Below are 22,209 nucleotides of genomic sequence, written 5' to 3' on the forward strand. Positions count from 1 at the left end.
GTTAGAGTGGCTCCAAGACAATAAAACAGTAACAGACTGAAATCAATTAAATCATACAATAGTTCAAATTTTATTCGTGCATGTGAAGAATAACATTGTATTATTTAATTGATTTCGGTCTGTTACTGTTCTTATTGTCTTGGAGCCACTGTAACCACATAATTTCCTTCGGGATTAATAAAATATTCTGATTCTGATTAAGCAGGTGACTCATTTTGAAAAGTTACAAAATTATGTAACATCTAATAGACCAAAGTTCAAAACCAGATAAGTAACAATATGAAAGAAACATGCAATGTATAAACTTACCCCACCCTCTGTTGTCTGATAGCCACTGTAGGCATCTTTTGTTCTTTTCCAGAACACATTTCTTTGGTTTCCAAAGAAATGAATTAAACAGCTTATTTCACTTCTTTGGTTTGTTTTTTAAGTAACATCCAACAAAATGGGGCTTGGTGTTTTGTAAGACTCACGTGAGTGTTTGGGTTTTGAATCATTCACATCTTTCAGTGTTCATTTTTAAATGGCTTGTCCATATACACACACACACACACACACACACACATCATACATTCCTGTCTATCAAATTGCCATTGGCTCTCTATTCATCACCATCCCCCTCAAGCCACACAAACAGATACACACTCACACACACACTCACATCCATTTCGTCCTTGTCTGTATCTGGGAGACTTCTGGGGGCACCGTGTTGTATTTTTAATGGCATCCTTCTTTCCCAGCTGTGTATGATGAATGTTTGATATGACCTCCAATGGCCTTTGGAGAATAGAATCAAACCCAACCCACCACGCCACAAAGCCTCTGAAATATTCACATCCAGGAGCTGCTGAGTGGATTCCTGCTCCTGGTAGCATTTTTAAGTCAATAAAACACCTGCAGTGGCCCCGTTAGGCTTGCCAGAGGGAAATCTAGAATGAAATTCTGGATTTGTGCGCACGTGTATATGTGTATCTGTCTGACTCGTTTTTTGGTCTACACCTCCCTTTCTGTCTCTGTCATATTTGTGCCATGTTTTTTCTAGCAATGCTCAAACGTAGTTTTAAAGTTGTTTGTGTTCACAGAGGCCAAAGTTTAGCAAGTACCGGTAGGATTATTCTCCTGGGAAAACGGAGCATCTTTTATGTTCATATCAAAAGACAGAACTGTTTATTATTCACTGCCAACTGCATTTAACATCTAGACACACCACACACACACAGACACACACAGCACACACAGCACACACACTTGCAAAGAAAATATGACAGACTGGAATCCTGTGATCTCAACTCTTCTCATTTTCTTTCTGTTTGTAGTTTTCTGACTTAACCCACCCTAATATCTGATACTGCTTTCACATGAAGACTTGTGTTTTGTGAGATCTAAGATTCCAAGAATCAAAGAATTTTCCTCGAGTGACTCCCTTGAAACTTTTTAGTAGACTCTATGGGAGATCAAAGAGGGACCGTGAACAGATGCATAAAGGATATTTGTAGGATTAGAAGCCAAACACTTTTTTGGTTTGAAGTGATTTGATGTGTCTGGACATATAATACTTAGCCCTGCAACAGACTGGTGACCTGTTGGTGTGTACTACACCTCTCACCCAGTGACAGTCCCCCCAGCAATCATAAAGTGAATAAGTGGTTATCAAAATGCATGGATGGATGGATGGATAGCTACCATGGCTTCAGTCAATCTCTCAGGGGTTTTCTGCCCTGATCTTTGAGTACGGTCCTTGCAATTTGCATTCATTGTCTTTGAATATTATAGTTTTTGCATGTAAAAAAAATAAAAAATAAAAACAATTAAATGACTAAAAAGATGAAATCTCGGTTTAAAGTAAATAAAAAGTCTGTTTAAAAACGGAATCTCAAAAAGCACGCCAGAAAGGTCTATAAAGATTTTCACTGCGCTAACAGAAGTACAACTCGTTTACTACAACCCAACATCAGAAACTGAACCCAGAGGGGTGAAACATCAGTGCTCTAAGTATTTTTTTTAATATGAGTAACAAGTAGTGAGGAGTCCAGCACCGATGAAAACAATGAAAAGCATAAAATCTCAGTGACTTCCGGATGCGTTTGATTCGTTGCGGATGACATCAGCTGTGGAGTGAGTATGCGGAAAAAAAGCTCCGGCGCCCTCGTCTCTCCCCGGTTACCGAATGTGACACTGTGTCTGCTGGTATAAAAAGCAAGGGCCACTCCTATCAAGGCTGCACTTGCATGTCTGGAGACCACTCCAAAGCTCTGCAGCGAATAAAGGGAGGCTGGGATCCGCAAACGAGAGACAGCGAGAGAGCGGGGGCGTAAAAAAGAGAAGATAGACAGCAGGAGAGGATGGCAACCCTGGTTGAATCTGCAGACATGGAGACTTTAGGCGGCCAAAGCAACACCGGGGCGTCGCTGACATCCTCGAGCCCCTCGCAGCACTTTAATGACAGCAAATTCTACCTGCTGGTTGTTATCGGAGAGATCGTAACGGAGGAGCATCTGAAGTGTGCCATTGCGGACATAGAGAAAGGTAAGATGGGGCTTTGTGAAAGGGGGTGTAGGCCAGAGAGCTCCTCTTGACGTGTTCAAAACAGCTGGAACAGAGACGGATAGACTGGAAGTTTGGCAGCATAAAGTCACATAATCTGTGCGGGGGTTTTATTCTTTTCTTTTTTTTCTTTTTTGGAGCTGTAGTTATTTGCAGCGCTTTGCTTTGTGAACGGTGGTGAGGAATTACGCGTGTCAACGAGTAATGAACACAGTCTGAGTGTTATTTGTTGGGCAGCTGTTTGAAGTAGACTGCGGTGGTGCTATCTGTCAGCCCCTCCCAGTAACATCACTGTGAGCTAGAGGAAAATAATCACTACATCTTCGCCCTCGGGTATTTTACCCACCAACAGGGGCAGTTCTGTATCATTTTTTTTCTATCACATAATATCAGTGGGTTCAGTTGTTGCCAGCCACAACACACGTGGGCCTGGTGCTGTTATGAAGCTGACGAGCAATGATTCAGCATCCAATTCGGATTGTGCGTCAGTGCAGTGAAGCGAATCGGGTTTCTGAGGGTCTCTCGCAGCACCTTGCTTTTGTGTCACAGTTCACGGCCTGAAGGAGGAAACGAGAGTTTTCTCTCGGTTTGTGTCGTGGAGTTGACAGTTTGCGTTTCGAGACTGCTACAGTACGCGCCCTTGAATTACAATCAACGAATTCCCCCTTCATCCCCGTGGGAATATTTCTCCATCACTACCCTCCTGCATCCAGCTTTCTCTCTCATCCCACACACCGGCTTGTGGGCGTGGCTCGGTCCGCACTGCGGTCCCTACGGAAAGCCAGGAGGACCCATCTTCAAAGTGAAGCGGGGCGTTTTTTAGAAAGGCTACAGCTGCTGTAGAGGCCTGCCTCACTGGCCATAGTGCACTGTTTGTAGGGGGGGCAATGGCGCAGTATCTGCGTGGGCGTAAAACTAAGATGGGTTCATATTATCTTTACCCTGCACACTTCTAGATTTTCCAGGCACTATCAGAGTAAAAGCACAGAGTAGGTGTGGCTCTTTGTTAAAGGTTAAATCTGCTGATGATGTATACAGATGTACCAAACAAAAAATGAATAAATAATTTTTCTTTAATTAAAAAAAATAAGAGGTTACTTTGGAGATGAACCTGTTGGGGCCACAGTCATTTCTTTCTCTCTCTCTCTCTCTCTCTCTCTCTCTCTCTCTCTCTCTCTCTCTCTCTCTCTTTCTCTCTCTCTGTGTATTGTCAAATTTACACTTGACCTTGGGTGGGAAAAAAATTCAATAAATACATTTATGCTGTCCCCTTCATGCTGTCTTTAAAATAAAAATGATCTTATTTAATGGTGTTTCGATTTTTAACTTATGCTGTCATTTATTTTTTTAAGGTTTAGGCCCTGTTGCTAAAATAAGTGTTTTCAGCCCATCGTCTGCTGTTCACCTCAGAGTAACACTGATTCACTGCTGCTATCAAATAACTTCTCGGAAGCCTTCATTAGGCCTTGGCTTTGCAAAATTATAGAGAGGATGACACCGCAATGAGTCAGCACAACAGAGGTCGTCCCTGCTTCTGGCACCGTGGCCAAACAGAAATAGGGATATAGATATTTCCTATTATAGATTTCATTCCTCTTGCCAAATTAAAAGTCAATCCTTGCTCGTGCCAAGATTTTCCTGTAAATTTTAGGAAGATAATTCACGAGGGAAGGTGACTTTTCACAGTTTTGTTTGTGCTTGTGTGCTTGTTTTGTAGGGATCCGCTCGTGGGACGCCAACTTAATTGACTGCAACCTGGACCAGGAACTCAAGCTTTTTGTGTCCAGACACTCGGCTCGTTTCTCTGCAGATGTCAGAGGTAAACTGGAAATTTATGCCACAACGTTTCACACCGATTAATGTCTTGAGATTTTTCAAACAGCTTCCATTGTGTCGTAAACAGAAACCAAAGACATACACTTTTGCAGTCATGTGAGAAATAATACGCTTAATGTATTAAAAGTAAAAACAATCACTATATAAAAGACCCCCTTTTTTATTTTAATTTATTTCAATCACGATCTACCCCTGTCATAAAATATGTTGTGAAGCACAGTACTTGAGTATTTACAGTTTCATAGCTGCGTTTCTCAGCAGTGTCCACCATTACATCTAAGTCAGCTACAGGGAGTGCAGAATTATTAAGCAAGTTGTATTTTTGAGGAATAATTTTATTATTGAACAACAACCATGTTCTCAATGAACCCAAAAAACTCATTAATATCAAAGCTGAATGTTTGTGGAAGTAGTTTTTAGTTTGTTTTTAGTTTTAGCTATTTTAGGGGGATATCTGTGTGTGCAGGTGACTATTACTGTGCATAATTATTAGGCAACTTAACAAAAAACAAATATATACCCATTTCAATTATTTATTTTTACCAGTGAAACCAATATAACATCTCCACATTCACAAATATAAATTTCTGACATTCAAAAACAAATCCGTGACCAATATAGCCACCTTTCTTTGCAAGGACACTCAAAAGCCTGCCATCCATGGATTCTGTCAGTGTTTTGATCTGTTCACCATCAACATTGCGTGCAGCAGCAACCACAGCCTCCCAGACACTGTTCAGAGAGGTGTACTGTTTTCCCTCCTTGTAAATCTCACATTTGATGATGGACCACAGGTTCTCAATGGGGTTCAGATCAGGTGAACAAGGTGGCCATGTCATTAGTTTTTCTTCTTTTATACCCTTTTTTGCCAGCCACGCTGTGGAGTACTTGGACGCGTGTGATGGAGCATTGTCCTGCATGAAAATCATGTTTTTCTTGAAGGATGCAGACTTCTTCCTGTACCACTGCTTGAAGAAGGTGTCTTCCAGAAACTGGCAGTAGGACTGGGAGTTGAGCTTGACTCCATCCTCAACCCGAAAAGGCCCCACAAGCTCATCTTTGATGATACCAGCCCAAACCAGTACTCCACCTCCACCTTGCTGGCGTCTGAGTCGGACTGGAGCTCTCTGCCCTTTACCAATCCAGCCACGGGCCCATCCATCTGGCCCATCAAGACTCACTCTCATTCCATCAGTCTATAAAACCTTAGAAAAACCAGTCTTGAGATATTTCTTGGCCCAGTCTTGACGTTTCAGCTTGTGTGTCTTGTTCAGTGGTGGTCGTCTTTCAGCCTTTCTTACGTTGGCCATGTCTCTGAGTATTGCACACCTTGTGCTTTTGGGCACTCCAGTGATGTTGCAGCTCTGAAATATGGCCAAACTGGTGGCAAGTGGCATCTTGGCAGCTGCACGCTTGACTTTTCTCAGTTCATGGGCAGTTATTTTGCGCCTTGGTTTTTCCACACGCTTCTTGCGACCCTGTTGACTATTTTGAATGAAACGCTTGATTGTTCGATGATCACGCTTCAGAAGCTTTGCAATTTTGAGACTGCTGCATCCCTCTGCAAGATATCTCACTATTTTTGACTTTTCTGAGCCTGTCAAGTCCTTCTTTTGACCCATTTTGCCAAAGGAAAGGACGTTGCCTAATAATTATGCACACCTGATATAGGGTGTTGATGTCATTAGACCACACCCCTTCTCATTACAGAGATGCACATCACCTAATATGCTTAATTGGTAGTAGGCTTTCGAGCCTATACAGCTTGGAGTAAGACAACATGCATGAAGAGGATGAAGTGGACAAAATACTCATTTGCCTAATAATTCTGCACTCTCTGAATAGCTTCCTTGTGGAATCCTAAACACGTAGGCTTTATTGCCTACCACAGGATACACCCTGTCAGCATTTTCTTGCAAGGCACTTTTACCTTTGTGTCATTTGCAAAGTGAAGGAGTCTGTATGAAGATGAAACACATTCAGTGTTGCAGGACATGTGGTGTATCAGTAGGCAACATGGCCTTGACAGTCCCCAGCAGTTAAAGCTTCTGCTCCACATTGAGAACGACCAGCTTCGTATGTGGTTAGATGTTTAATAGATTGATCGAGCCGATAAATGTGGCTGCAAACTAAATCAGTAGGTCGATTCTAATGCATTAATATCCCTGTATCAAATCTCAGAAATGAAATACAGTCATCTGAGAGGCAGGATTCATCCAGAATGACATTTAACAGCACTCCAGCTTCACACTCCCTTTTATCCCATCTTCCCATCCTCCACTCTTGCCCTTTCCTCCAGTGTACTGTTGCCTTGCAACTAGATGCACAGTTGATTTGGGAGTAATTAGCAATGTCGAATCCCTAGTGGCGGTGTCTGTCCATGAAAATAAAGAAGGGAGGGGAACGGGGAGGACTCAGGGAGCAAGAGGGTGAGGGGAAGGGCTTTTAAAATAAGACAATGACACAGGCGGGTGGGGTGGTGAGAGAAGAGGAAATAATGGAGTAAGAACAGGCTGAAGAGAGATTGGGGTGATAAATAAGCAAGGTCACACAGAGAGACACGCAGCAGAATGAAGAGAACACTTTGAGAGTCAATGTCTTGGCAGGCAAAAAATCAATAATGTTATTTTCTCATATTGTATTTCTTTCCTTTTGGCAACTCTTTTTTTTTTTTACCTTTTTAAATTTTTGATTTCAGCTTGATGTGAACTGTACAATTTGACGGGTTTGTAGGGTTTTATGTAAAATGTCATGATTCTTTTTAATTCACAGATATATATTTTAAACTTTTGAATCATAATATTGTTAATTTAAAAAAAAAGATTTAAAAATAATAATAACATCACTTCTGTCACCTGGTGCACTGTGCTTAGTACTGGTCCTTCAAGAGCAAGAGGGTTCCTGGTTCGAACCCGCTGGCTGATTGGGTTCCTTCTACTGTCTGTGAGGTTTGTGTGTTCTCCTGGAGCCTGCGTGAGTTCACTCCAGGTACTCTGGCTTCCTCTCAGAGTCCAAAGACATGCATGCTAGGTTAATCGGTGATTCTAAATTGTCCATAGGTGTCTGTCTCTGTGTTAGCCCATGCTAAGTGATCTAAGACTAGTGGTCTCTGGAGGGTGTTACCAGCAAACTCTTCTATAGGCTCCAGTCCCACCACACCCCAAATGGGAAAACCTCTTAAGAGAATGGAGGTTGGATGGATTTTGTCCTACCTTTCTCCCCTCACCCCCAACAGGAAGAAAACCAGGGGGTTTTCTTCCTGTTGTATTGTCACCAAGTGCTTGCTCATAGGGGCTCATCTGACTGGTGGGGTTTTCTCTAAAATAATTGTAGTGCTTTGTATGGCCTTGAGGCAACTGTTGTTGTGATTTGTTGCTATATAAATTAAACTGAATTGAATTGGATGGATGCGGTACCTCCCCATACTTTTTCACAGAAAGGTGTATATTATCAGGAGCAGCAGCTAGAAGCTGAATTGGCAATGGGCTGCAAAGCAGCTTGCACTTGCACACTATGGGCATGCTATGGCAGCTTAAATCCACTTCTTACATGAGATTTGTCCTTTGGACCCATAGAAGTTGAGCCATCAGTAGAGGTGGGCTGGCACTGAGATGAATTGATCTGCTCCAATTGCAGCCATGACCGTGACCTTCAGGCACCCCTGTGCCTGAATTAAAACTATGCTTGATATGACTTTATTAATTATAAATTAGGATTTAACAGGAAAGAACATCGAAGCTGAGTGAAACATAAAAGGTTAAAAAAAAAAAAAGTTAATCCTTGCTAACAGAAGTTGTATCAAGCATCTTGTCAGAAATGAATCAGCATTGGTTCTCGGAGGGCTGTGTAGTGAGTTGAGCTTATGAGTTGATTTTCAGTGGGACTTACCCTTAGCTGTAATAAAGAAAAATCAATGAAACATCTTTAAATGCTGCATTCTTGAGTTTTCTCTTTAGCTGGTAGGGTGGTTTCATTCATTGCTTAGAGATTATTCTTTAGAGGAAAACCAGCGGGTGAAATCCGGCTCAGGAGGGCAAATGCAATTACCTGTCTGCTTGATGAACGACGAACCGTCAATCACGTGGCGCACAGGATGCCTGGCCCTCACAGTAACAAGGAAAAGAGAGGAAGAAGAGCAGGCTAGATGGGAGACCACCTGCCTTTCCTTTATAGACATATGACACTTCTGTTTACTTATAGATTTCCCATCACTCTGCCATCAGTGCAGACAGCAGTGAAGCCTCAAAAGACATGTCTAAACCACAAATCCATGAAGAAGCCTTGCTAATGAGATTCTTGAAGACAAGACTGCAATTTATGATCGATGATATTTAAAAACTGTGTTGACTTTTATTCATTTGTCAGCGAAGAAAATATTCCTAATGGTCTGTTTTCTCTTCATTCCTGACTCCAACTGCAGATCAGCAGTTTTATTCACCTGCATCATAAAAAGTCCCACATCCCCTGATATTATAAGCACTGCAATAGAAAAAAAATTGTAATAATAACTGCCTTTCATCTGTCAGCTTGTCATTCAATTGCATGGGCTAATTCCTACAGTAATGACTATGAAGATGTTAAAAGCTGAATGCTGGCAGTGAGAATCAATATGGTGCCACAGGTGATCGACTGCTTTTCAAGTTAATAGCTGGATCATTGCCATTAGCTCCATTACCAGACATGTTATATATGCTTGGTTGGAGACAAATCCAAAAGTCACAGTAAAAATTTTGCCAGTGTCTCTGCTGGACGTCACTGTTTTGGTATGAAATACACTTGCTGACACACACAATACTGGGGATCTAGAGGAGCAGATCCAGTCCTTCCTTTTGCTTTAAAGCAAGTGCTGAATTTAGTTGTTCCACTGATCTATTTTTGGTGGGGTGCCATCCTCATTGATGTTCCCATCTGGCTCGGTCAGTTGCAGAGAGGGAAAAACCAACCGGTCGTCCTCTTCCTATTCAGCCAGAAGGAGAATGTTTAGCGATGCATGTCACATTACCTCACCTCCCGCTGAGACAGAGACGCACTGGGTTTTAAGGATTTTCATATCGATCAAAGTAATTGTCAGGGTCAAACAAGCTCCTGTGTGCAATCTGTCACTTTTTGATGAGTTAAATCAGACACATGGCGGTGGTGATGGATAGTTTGTTTTTTTTCCTGTGAGGAGTGCTGTGCTATACTTTCTATTTCATCACATAAAAGGCCAGTAAGCAGGGCGTAACCCACGAAGAGGGACAAAGACAAAAGAGATGCGTCTCTTTTGCATTAGCGGTTACAGATATGGCTTTGTTTCTTAGAGGAGCACCGTTCAGACCACTCCCTCCTCAGAATGGGTTTTGGTGAAGGTTTTTCCACCCCCTGAGTAGCAGGGGTTTTATGATGGTTGTAGTAGACAGACACAAATCTTCAACATGCCGGTAAAATGCAGGTGCAAAGGAAAACTGTTTTTCACGAGGCCAATCGGTTTGACAGAAATCACCAACAGCTAGTTCGCATCTCGAAGGTGAATGTACCAACACTAGAAATAAAAGAAACAAATAAAGCTGATGCATTCATTGCCTGCTCACTGGAAAAAAATGACACACATTTAAGGTCTTCAATAGATTCTGCTGGAAAATATCCACTATGCACTCAAAAAAATGAAAGCAATGACCCTTTTGTCGTTTAAGGTTCTGTCATGATGTTGAATTTACACAAAATCTCTAGATTACAATCATTCTAGAAGAATTCATTATTATTATTTTTTTCCATCCACACCCCCAAAAACAGAACTGACAAATGCCTGGGAGGGAACAAAACCTCGAACCATTATTTCAGTTTTTACTGAACCCCCGAGATTATTAGACCCCAGCAGTCATTTACTGTGTAGGAAACACAGCAGTGAATGAGAGTGTTTTCTGTAAGGCATGATAACTCTCTGGGGTGAAGCAGTAGAGTTAATGGTTGTGCATTCCTTCATGAGAATCTGCTGCTATATGAAATATGTATGGAGGAATCAGCCGAGCAGGCAGATAGCTGCTGGAGTATTGCGTCTCCAGGGACAAGCCACACTCAGTCTTCAACACGGTGCTTCTGAATTTACAGTCTGGGTCCAAGCACTTCACACAAAGCAGATTCTCATCCTTTGTCTTTCCATTATAGCAGCAACATTTTTTTGTTTGTTTGTTTTGACTGAAATAAATGAATAAAAATAAGATCTGTGTCTTGTAGTTTGGTATCAGTTGATGCTTGATGTTGGTGACAGTGAGGAGAAACAAAGGGTCTGTGGGGTTGACTGAGTGAAGCCTGACATGTAGGGATGGATAATGAAGCTAAAGATACCATGTTCATGTCTCATCCGCTGGGCCAGAGGACAGCCAAACCCCCCTCACACACACACAGTGGGGTCACAGTCATAATCAATCAACCAAAACCTAGAAGATTGATCACGGGCCTAACCCCACAACACTGTTCGTGTTCTGTCTAATCACTCCGTCTCATGAGAGAGGAAATATTACCTTTCTCAAATTGCTGCAGATTCATCTATTTTTAGTGGCCATTGTCAGAGTTCAAATCGTTACTGGGTGTTAGAGTGAGGCAGATAATAACCCAGCCATGTCGGTGCTGTCTGTCCTCTCACAGAGGCCGAGTCTGACTGGAGTTGTGTAGCACTGTAAAAGAAGTGGCTAGTCAGTAATTGTCAAATAATTGGGAATAATAATAACATGATAACATGTCCTTTAACCTTGCAGTATGTAAATATTTGTTTGTTGAATAAAGTAGCCAGTTTAAAGCATCATCTTTATATTTGGGAAAATTTGATAGACATTTTTTAAATAGATATTTGGTCAGTTATTACAGGCAGAAACTAATTGGCAGAATAATCAGTAATGTTAATAATAATTTTTATTTTGTGTCTTTAGTGTATAACTGTTACAAAGAACTCAGGGTTATTATAGGAACTGGGAGTTCAAACGCACTGCAAGTCGAATAAAGCACAACGTAAATTAAAAAAAAAGCTACAAGAGCTTGCAAAACATAAATAAATAGATAAATAAAATAATAAAACACAATGTAAGTATTTGTGGGGAGACAAAAAAATGTGACGGAACAGCTGCAGAACTGACAAGCTAAAAGTAAACAGCAAACGTGTATGTACATGTGTTAAAAGAATCATGTGATTAAAACAAACAACAAATTTATGTAAATGTCTGGCCACTTAAATTTCCTGCATGAACAGTGAAGAACAAGGCAATAGAACATGTGTAACAGAAATATGTATATTTCATGAAAAATCAGTCATTGCTGTTAATATATGAATATTATTAGGAGAGTTTTATAATGATGAATTCAAAAAGATCAAAGAGAAATTATTCTTGTGTCACTTACATAAGATTGCTATAATATAATATATATAATATATATAATATAATTTGCTATAAATTAATAAGCACAGGGGCAAAAAAAAATACTTGATTTTTAATTCAATTAAATTTTATTTTATTGGCGCTTTATATTGTACAGCAGATCATACAATAATAATAATAATTTTTACAATTATTAAATGATAAATCCAATTATTTCCTTGAATAATCAGCCAATTGGTTTGGTTGGCAAATTAGTAAATACTTTCCTTCTTTTCCTGTCTTTTATACAATAAAGTAGGATATCATCATTACTGAGAGGCTGTATCTGATACACAGTTTTCTGTTGGTCAGCTACTCTGTAGATTGATTATGCCTCTTGGTTCTATCTAATTATATTCACAGCAGGGTTACTATATAACTCATAGCATGAGACATTTAGCATGACATTTATTTTACTATATCTATTTTCTGTTTTCTTTTCAGGCCAGAGAATTCTTCACCACAAAAGCAATATTCTGGAGACCGTTGTGCTCATCAACCCTTCAGATGAAGCCGTCAGTACCGAGGTAAAACATTTTTCCTACTAGAAATTATAGCTTCTTCCCATTATTCTCCCATCAGCATTTACAAAACATTTAAATCTTAAAACAGGTAATTATACAGCCCGGTGTGTTTGCTGATGTTGACTAAGAACCAAAAAAAAAAAAAAGGGGGGGGGGGGGGGGTGTAATAAGAAATCTAAGAACCTGGACTGATGTGTTCTTTATTGCAGGGATAGCAAGCACAGATTTTGGATTTCGCTTAACTTCAAGGAGAATAAAAATATGAGAGGATCAGGAATTGCGCCTTCTCGTTGTTTCCTTCACTCCCTCCCTGTTTGCAGTCACACTCTGCACTTATAATATCACAGAGCACAGCAGGAGTGATTTGGCCAGCCGCCCAGAGAAACTGATGGTGCTGAAGTAGAAAAAAAGAACATCAGAAATAGTGAAGGACAGCGAGATAGAGTGATGACAGTACAATAGACAGTCAGAGAACAATTAAGCTTATTAGCTAATGGAAATAAGTGACTTGAAGCAGGTGGTATTTCTAGTACATTTATCATTAAGCTAAATGCGTAAGTATTGAGCTTCTTTATTTCCTTTTTAATATAATTATTTTGAGGAGAAGGACTGCAGCTGCAGTAAATAGTCACCACATAAGTACTTTTCTCCAAGTTTATATAAATTATTATCTACTGTTGAACAAATCAGTGCACAGACAACGTATATTTTTTTCTCCTTTCTAGGTGCGTTTGATGATCTCTGACACTGCCAGACACAAACTTTTGGTCTTGTCAGGACAATGCTCTGAAAACACCGGGGAGCTGATCCTTCAGTCTGGATTGTTCTCATTTTTCAGTTTCATAGACATATTCACTGACCAAGAGGTGAGCAAACATGGGGAGGGTTCTTCTTATGACACATTTACATAATGGTTATTGAAAAGTAAAAAAAAGAATGAGAAAAAATGTGTGGTGGTCCCACACCCATATACTTACAGACACATACTGAACCTGAAATCATTGTAAGTGCATTACTGATTCCATTAATCATTTTTTCTCATGGCCAGATTGGTGAATTGCTCAGCACCATTCACCCAGCAAACAAAGCCAACCTCACTCTCTCCTGCCCCGAACAAGGCGAATGGAAAAATTCCAACTTGGACAAACACAATCTGCAGGACTTCATTAACATTAAACTAAACTCCACTCTCATCCTTCCTGAAATGGAGGGCCTCTCAGAGTTCACAGAGTACTTATCTGAATCTGTAGAGATCCCAACTCCTTTTGACATGTTAGAACCACCAACCTCAGGTGGATTCCTCAAGCTCTCCAAACCATGCTGCTACATTTTCCCCGGAGGTCGCGGTGACTCCGCTCTCTTTGCTGTCAACGGCTTCAACATGCTAATCAATGGAGGTTCAGACAGAAAGTCGTGTTTTTGGAAGCTGGTGAGACATCTAGACCGGGTGGACTCCATTCTCCTGACCCACATCGGTGACGACAATCTTCCGGGCATCAATAGCATGCTGCTGAGGAAGATTGCAGAGCTCGAGGAGGAACAGTCGCAGGGTTCAACAGCAAACAGCGACTGGGTGAAGAACATGATTTCTCCAGACATTGGAATTGTGTTTGTGAATCTTCCCGAAAACCTGGACAATCCTGAACCCAATTACAGAGTGCGCAGAAATGTTGAGGAGGCAGCTTTCACTCAGCAGTTTCTTAACAAACTAAATTTACGGACTGAGCCTTTGCAAAGACCTGTAGGAAACACTATAGAACCGATCATACTTTTTCAGAAAATGGGTGTGGGCAAGCTTGAGATGTATGTGCTTAATCCATCAAAGAACAGCAAGGACATGCAGCACTTCATAAAACAGTGGACAGGAAGTGAAAAGGACACCACTTCCATCCTGCTCCCGAATGGAAAAGAATCAGAGTTCCCTCTCTCTCACATGATTTCCATTGCTTCACTCATTGTGTGGCACCCTGCAAATCCCTCAGATAAGGTTGTTCGTGTTCTCTTTCCCGGAAATGCCACCCAGCATCATATTTTTGAAGGTTTAGAAAAGCTTAAGCACCTGGACTTCTTGAAGCAGCCCGTTTATATTCAAAAAACAGTGTCTGCTAACATGCCATCAACACCGACACTGAAGCAAGCCAAGATGAAACACCGAACAGACAGCAAAGAGAGCCTCAAGTCTACCCCAAAGCCTTCACCAGTCAAAAACATCAGGAAGGATTCCACAGAGGAAACACCAGAAAAGGCAAAGGCTGATGCAGAATCAGCTCGTGAAAAAACACAAAAGATGGAGAAAAAAGAAAAAGTCCCACTGAAAAAGGGAAAGGCACCTGAGAAAGAATCAAAAGCAAAGGCAGAGCAAGCTGCCCAAAACGAAACGCCAGAAAAAAAGAAACCAAAAGCTGAAAAAGAGAAGATTGTTAAAAAGGAGGCCAAAGCGTCTGTGGAAAAGAAAAAGGAGGTTAAAAAAGAAGTAGCAAAAAAAGATGAAACCCCTAAACAAGAAAGCAAAAAAGATGAAAAAATGAAGAAAGAGGATGCAAAGAAAGGTCTAAAAAAGGATATCAGAAGAGACTCACCTATGAAAGAGAAGAAAGAAGAAAAGAAAGAGCAAAAGAAAGATGCCAAAAGGCCATTAAAAGATATAAAAAAGGCATCTGCTGCAGGTGAAGAAAAGAATCTCAAACCAAAGCCTCTGAAAAAAGATGATGCTTCAAAGAAAGATTCAGGAGGTCCATCAAAGTTAAAAGACAAAGGAAAGATAAAGGTGGCAAAGAAGGAGACAAAAGAGGATGCCACCAAAGTGGAAGCTAGTGCTGCTCCAGTGACAGTGGATCCAGAAGAAGAAAGATCTCTGATGTCCTCACCAGAGGACCTCACTAAGGACTTTGAAGAGCTCAGAGCTGAAGAGTTTATGGAGGACGATGCAACAGTTGAACAAAATGTGGAAAAGGAGACTGTGATGATACACCATGAAGAAGTGATTCAAACCAAAGAGTCACCTGAGGCATTAGAGTCTGTTGATGAAGGTATAACCACAACTGAGGTGGAAGGAGAAAGTGGAGAGACTCCAGATGAACAAGTACTCAAGGGAAAAATCAATGGAAGCGTATCAGAGAAGTTTGATGATGAGGGCACTGTGATGGAGGAGACATCTGAGGGAGGGGATTATGAAGAGAAAGGAGAGACTGAAGAAATATATGAACCACAGAAAGCAGAACTGGTTAAAAATAATCTTCCTCCCAGTGTGGAAGAACACCACCAAGAGAAACATGCTGAAATGAAACAAGTTAGTGCTGAAAACAACAACGTAGAAAATGATTTCATTAGTCAAAAAGAAACAGAGAATCAAAATCTGTTTGTATCTGCTTCACCTAAAGTGTCCTCACCAGTGTCTCCAGCTGCGTCTATCCATGATGAAATGGTGCCAGTTGGCTTTGAGAGTTCAACAGCCTCCGATGAAGAGAACAGAGACGAACCTCCTGAAGATTACACTGTCACATCTGGCCACACCCAGTCCACCATTGAAATCTCTAGTGTGCCTACTCCGATGGATGAGATGATGACTCCCAGGGACATTATGAGCGATGAAGCCACCAATGACGAGAATGAGTCTCCGTCACGGGATGTTGGCAGGTTTGACACATCAGAGTGTGACAGAAAGAAGCTCTCTCAACTTCAGGATATTCCATGTTTAAATCGCTCTCAGAGTGATGCCACTGAAGGTCAGGACTACAACCATTCTGCTTCTACAATATCTCCGCCTTCATCTCTAGAAGAAGATAAATTCTCTAAGGATTTTCTCTCTGCAGGAAAAGCTAAATGCTTTGCCACGGCTCAGTATGATGCTGATTCATCTAAACTCAGTTCAGTATCCACAACAGTACCTTTTGTGCGATCTCCCTCAGTTGACAATAAGGATATTTCTGATTCACCATCAGTGTTTGCTCCTCCAATAGAATTATCCACCACACTGGCAGGATACACCAGAGCAACAGCAGATTCCTCCATTAGCCCAGATGATAAGACATTAGAAGGTGCTAATTCGCCTCAGTCATCTGGTCACACTCCCTACTATCAGTCACCCGTAGATGAAAAAGCGGGAGCTCTGGCAACTGCATCAGAAGAAAGAAAAGAACAGGGTCCAGTAATTGTGGAGGTTACAAGTGATAAAGAAGATTCCTCCAACAGAGTTACCCCAGAGCCTCATGAACAGGAACTAGAAAGTTCCTCCCCAGTAGAGAGGGTAGCATCCTCACCAAAGAGCTCGCCAACAGCTGAACCTGATTCTCCAACAAAGAAGGAAAAGTCCCCCTTTGATATAGATCCTAAGAAAACAGGAGAAAACAGTCATTCCGTCTTTTTTTCAGCACCACTGACCAAACATGAATCAGACATCAACCCTTTCACAGCGTTCAAAGAAGAGAGTAAAATGTCAATTTCAGAGGGCACTACATCAGATAAGTCTGGAACTCCTCTGGAGGAAGTAGTAGCAGAGGACACTTTCTCACATTTAGCTTCAGCATCCACAGCTTCCTTGGCCACCAGCTCCTTGCCAGAACCAACCACGGACTCTCCTTCCCTTCATGCCGAAGTGGGCTCTCCTCACTCAACTGAAGTAGACGACTCTTTGTCCGTCTCTGTGGTTCAGACCCCAACCACTTTCCATGAGGCAGAGGGATCTCCATCCAAGGATGATAGCCCAAGGCCAATGTCAATCTCCCCAGACATCTCCCCCAAAACAAAAAGCAGGACACAGATGCAGGATACAAAATCCCCAGAGCACTCTACCATGTCAATAGAGTTTGGTCAGGAATCCCCTGACCATTCCTTAGCCCTGGACTTCAGCAAGCAGTCCCCAGAGCACCCATCAGTGGGCAGCTCACGTGCTACAGAAAATGGCCCAACTGAGGTTGACTACAGTCCTTCAGATGCAACTGACATAAGAGCATCTGGAGACCCAACCTCTGCAGTGGAAAATCCATCACTTTTTGAAGAAAATGATTCAGTTTGTGCCACTTCTGCAACCCCATCAGATGCATCTCAGTCTACTCCCTCTGCAACAACCCCATGTCAAATGACAGAGATGACACGTGCTGTGGTTGAGCAAACAGAAAAGTCTCCAGTCACCCCCAAAGCAACCTCACTAATCCACTCTCCCCATTCCAGTGAGCCATCCCCTGTGCTTGGAGGTCCAGCAGGTAAAGAAAGCAGCAGCCCCATTTCACCATCTGTGGAGGATATAGCTGATAAATCTGACACATACCAAGAATATGACAGGTCACCCTCACCCCCAAAAGCTACTTCCCCATCCTCTTCTTTCACTCTTTCAAAAGAGGAGACACTTTTCCAGGCAAAGGAAACTAATCCCTTTAAATGTGATGATTATACATTTGAGAAAAAATCCCCTGTGAGCCCTAAACTTCCTTCCCCATCACATCTGCCACTCTCTTGTGATCAGTATAATTCTGCCTGTGGCTCCAAAGACCCAGACTCCACTAAGAGGAGCCCCTGTGCTCCATCTAAGACAGATGTGGACCTCTGCCTAGTTACTTCATGTGAATACCGTCACCCCAAAACAGAACTCTCCCCATCTTTCATCAACCCTAACCCTCTGGAGTATTTCATCAATGAAGAGAATGCCTTGGACGATGAGAAACCTCTGGCCAAGTCAGGAGGAGGACCTCCACCACCAGGAGGTAAGCTCTACACCAGGCAATGTGAGGAGACACCACCAACATCCATTAGTGAATCTGCTCCCTCCCAGACAGATTCAGATGTTCCACCAGGGACAGAAGAGTGCCCCTCAATTACAGCAGATGCAAACATTGACTCTGAAGATGACTCTGAGACTCTGCCTACTGACAGAACCCTCACCTACAGGCATGCTGATCCTCCTCCCGTTGCACTCAGGGACCCTGCTCCATCTTCAGGTCACCATGACGTCTGCATGGTCGATCCAGAGGCCCTCAAGGCTGAAGAAAACCTCCACAATGCTAACACAGAAGGAGGCGAAAAGCCCAACAAGAAAAAACTTTCCAAAAAATCTTCATCACCATCTAGAAAGGTTGGTCTATCAAAAGTGAAGGACTCAAAGATGGCCTCTCCAAAGAAGGGTGTAGGAGAAGGGAAAGATGCCAAAAATGCAACCAATACCTCTGCCTCCAGAGGGGTAAAAAGCACCACATCAGGTGAGTACTTATATATATATATATATATATATATATATATATATATCACATATCAGTTTTTGACATCTATTTGCGGCACAGTATCTTTTGTTTTTAGTTATTATTTTCTAAATGTCATCTGAGGCAAATTTACATTTTTTTCAGGTACAGGAAGTGGAAAGGTATCAGGTGGGACATCTCTACCAAACTGCCCTCCGATGTACATGGATTTGGTTTACATCCCTAATCACTGCAGTGCCAAAAATGTGGATGCTGAGTTCTTTAAGCGTGTGCGGTCCTCTTACTATGTAGTAAGTGGCAATGACCAGGCAGCTCAGGAACCCAATCGGGCTGTCCTTGATGCTTTGCTTGAAGGAAAAGCCCAGTGGGGAAACAATATGCAGGTAAGTACCAAGTATTAATATAATGTAATAATGCAATACAGTGGTCCAAGAGGTCAAATGGACTGCAACTTAAGAAAACACCAGGAAAGAGAAAAATGCTGCAAAAGTGCACCGAACACAACAGATGCTGAATAAAATGCAATGGAAATGGAAAAAAAGAAACACAGCAGAAGTTGAGTACTCACAAAACACAACAGAGGCGTGTCTGGGGATACGCTAATGTCACAGACTAGCACATGTGACAGAAACCAAAACATGCAAAGGACTGCACTGAGACATGCTTAACAAAAGCACAGGGTTCATCAGTGTTGCAGAAGTCAGATGTATTTTCTGTGATTCATATAATACTGTTAATACATTGTTTGCTATTAGCAAACTGTTACTGTTACCTTGTCACTTCACTTCCACAGCCGTTCCATGCACTGTCTGATATCCCAGTTGTTTCTCTAAATTCACAATAATTTTAGTCCAGGAGCAATGTTGTAACTGACCAATGACGATGTCTGAGCATTCAGTTAGCATTATCCAAGAAATTAGTTCATGTTTTTAAAAGTATCACTAGCAAAGCAGCATGAGTAACCTAAATTTGGATAACAGCAAACTTAACTTGATAATATAATTAATAAAAAAGAAAACACTTAAAATGCTTACCATTTGTTCCAGAAGAGAGTTTTGTGTAAACAAATGCATTTTTTCCTGACATTGCAGAGCTATGACTTTGCAACAATGTGATTCATCATTTGCAGTGCAGATCCTGGACCAACATCAACACAGTGCTATCAGACACACCTCGTTGCAACACACAATATGGTTTCCCCTTCAACACTTCTGTTCTGTATCATGATTTTTAATTGTTTTCAGCTTTTGCATCATTTCTTTTCTATTTCCATTGTGTTTTGTGTGCTTTTGCAGCATTTTTCTATTTAAGGTACAGCAAAAATAAAAAAAAACAAACAAACAAACCTCTGCTTCAACTAAAGTTAATGTTTATATATGATTATTCAAATTCAAGATGCCATTTCAGTTGAGTCTCTTTGTCGCCCATGTTAGGTTACGCTCATTCCAACCCATGACACTGATGTGATGAGAGAGTGGTACCAGGAGACTCATGACAAGCAACAGGAGTTGAACGTCATGGTACTGGCCAGCAGCAGCACTGTCGTCATGCAGGACGAATCCTTCCCAGCTTGTAAGATAGAAATGTAGGCCTGTTCCTTGAGAGATCAGGAAGGGTCCCAATTTTAAGTAAGAAAACCAATTCATGTAGCATAAAACCTAAGCAGACACCTAAACACAGAATGAAATAAATATCGGCAACAAGGACTGATTACCAAACTTTCCTCCTATGTACTAACAGTAACACAGATCAGCTCTGAAGGAGTCCATACAAAGGGTGATGTTTCATGCAGGTAGAGTACTGGGGGAGAGAAGAAACCAAATAAGCAAGCCAAGCTATGATTGTCCAGTTATGCTGAGTCTAGTGAAGTTCAAGAAAATGATGTTGTTGTTGATGTATCGAGTTTTCCTCTGCATCCCCACATCATACGTGAGAAAGCTTTCAATCAGCCTAACCACTTTCAGCAAACACGACGACTTGAAAAAGAAAATGTCTGTTATCCACACCAAAGGATAAATATAGCATGTTTTCTGTTACTGCCTTAGGGAATCAAAGTGAATGTATAAGAAGTGGCACAGATCTTGCAGATTAGACAGGTGGCTTTAAGCACTGGGAGTCAATCCTAAGAATGATGTTAAAAGGTTATAGAGTTGAACGATAGCAAATATGATTCCACTTGAATGGACACTGAACACTGATTAACATTAATGATGTCTAACTTATCTTATTCATAACGGGCAAATCTGATTGCTCCACCGTTATGAAAATGTTCTCTGCGTTTTGTTTTTTTTTTGAGCTGGCTGGATTTTAATTGATTTAGCGTCTTTTTTTTTTCTGGTTTACGCCGCTGTCTGTGTATAAGTAAGTTATTACGTTTAAATTTCAGTTAACGTGCTTGATCGTCCAGGCAGCCTTTTACACTGTGCAACAGGAAGTTGCTTCATGGCGCTCTCCCCTGTCTTTGTCACATCTGCATAATCTACAAAGAGGAATGCCTTTTATTTCAGCTTGCTGATTTATTTACAGATTTTAAGTTCTTTCTAGAAAAGAATATCCAATCTTGTTTCTTATGAACGTTTTGTATGTAATCAATGCGCAATGGGGGGAGCTAGCCTTTTCCCACTGGAAAGCTGGTGAAGCAGGATATTTTCATAAACCTTAAAATGTCTTGTTTTTCTAAAGCATTGTACTATAATTATAAATAGCTTTGTGGCAGATGAAGTGTTTGGAAGACATGCATGAGTTATGATAAATTAGTATTTTTTTTTTTTTTCTTGGGGGTTTTGCTCAAATTTGCTTTAAGACCAACAGGGCTACGTAGGCTAAATAAAGACATTTGAGGAGCATTTTAGGGTTTTCGCAAATCTTGCCATGACACATGTATTCTATGCTCCAAGGAATTGCCAGTGTCACAGTGTTGATATAAACATGATACTGAATGCAGCACATTGTAGATTTTCTAGGTGGAGGGTTCAGCATAAGGAGGCTGAAAAATTTGTCACGAATGAGAAGGGAATCAGCCTCTAGTAGAAGCTTTTTTCTCTCGTGGAGGGGCAGCACACAGAGGTGAAAGTGAGTGACTTGTGTGTTTTAGATGAAAGTATGTAAAACCAAGACTAGACACTTTAAACACAAACACGACACATAACAAACTAACAGTACAGAGACAACAGATCAACTTTGACAGGCCAGCTTCTGGAGAAACATTTACCAATTCAAACAGGCTTTTCATATTTGGGGCTATTCACTCGACACACAAACGGTACGAGATATGAGTCAAGTGATGCCAGGTGTTCATGATACCACAATAATGCAGTTTTCCTGCAGGTCAACCTGAAGCTAACACTACAACCTTACTGTCGAGCAAACAGCAACCTGCAAACTTTGAACTGACACTACTCTTTTCTCTCTCTTCTTTCTCTGCACTTTCTCTTTTTTCTCTCTCTGTCTCTTTATCTGCCTTGTCTCCTGATCTTTCTCCCAGGAGAACTTTAATAATGTTTGTCTGCAGCTGTGTGGTATAGGTGTCTTGTGATCTTTGCATCGATCGTCTCTGCCCTTTTCCCCCGGACTCATGTGTAACTTATAGGACTTAGTTTCAAGTAAAAAATACTCCTTAGTGCTTTCTGATGTTTGTGTGCAATATTTCCTCTACCCATATGGTGAATCTAATGTAAGAGGAACCACTACTAAGGAACAAACATTAAAAAAACAACCACAATAAAA

At 41.2% G+C, this 22,209-nt stretch overlaps 1 protein-coding gene across 1 annotated transcript; it reads left to right on the forward strand.

The window, feature by feature from the left end:
• Positions 1 to 2,121: 2,121 nt before the first annotated feature.
• Positions 2,122 to 21,635, forward strand: map1b (microtubule-associated protein 1B). Its single transcript, XM_082542703.1, has 7 exons — positions 2,122 to 2,526; positions 4,262 to 4,363; positions 12,213 to 12,295; positions 13,018 to 13,158; positions 13,341 to 18,483; positions 18,628 to 18,866; positions 19,917 to 21,635. Exons 1-7 carry the CDS (start codon positions 2,343 to 2,345, stop codon positions 20,070 to 20,072), a joined length of 6,048 nt encoding a protein of 2,015 aa, XP_082398829.1. The 5' UTR covers positions 2,122 to 2,342; the 3' UTR covers positions 20,073 to 21,635.
• Positions 21,636 to 22,209: the final 574 nt, after the last annotated feature.

Source organism: Aulonocara stuartgranti, assembly GCF_965226115.1.
Source record: "Aulonocara stuartgranti genome assembly, chromosome: 7".
Lineage (NCBI taxonomy): Eukaryota > Metazoa > Chordata > Actinopteri > Cichliformes > Cichlidae > Aulonocara > Aulonocara stuartgranti.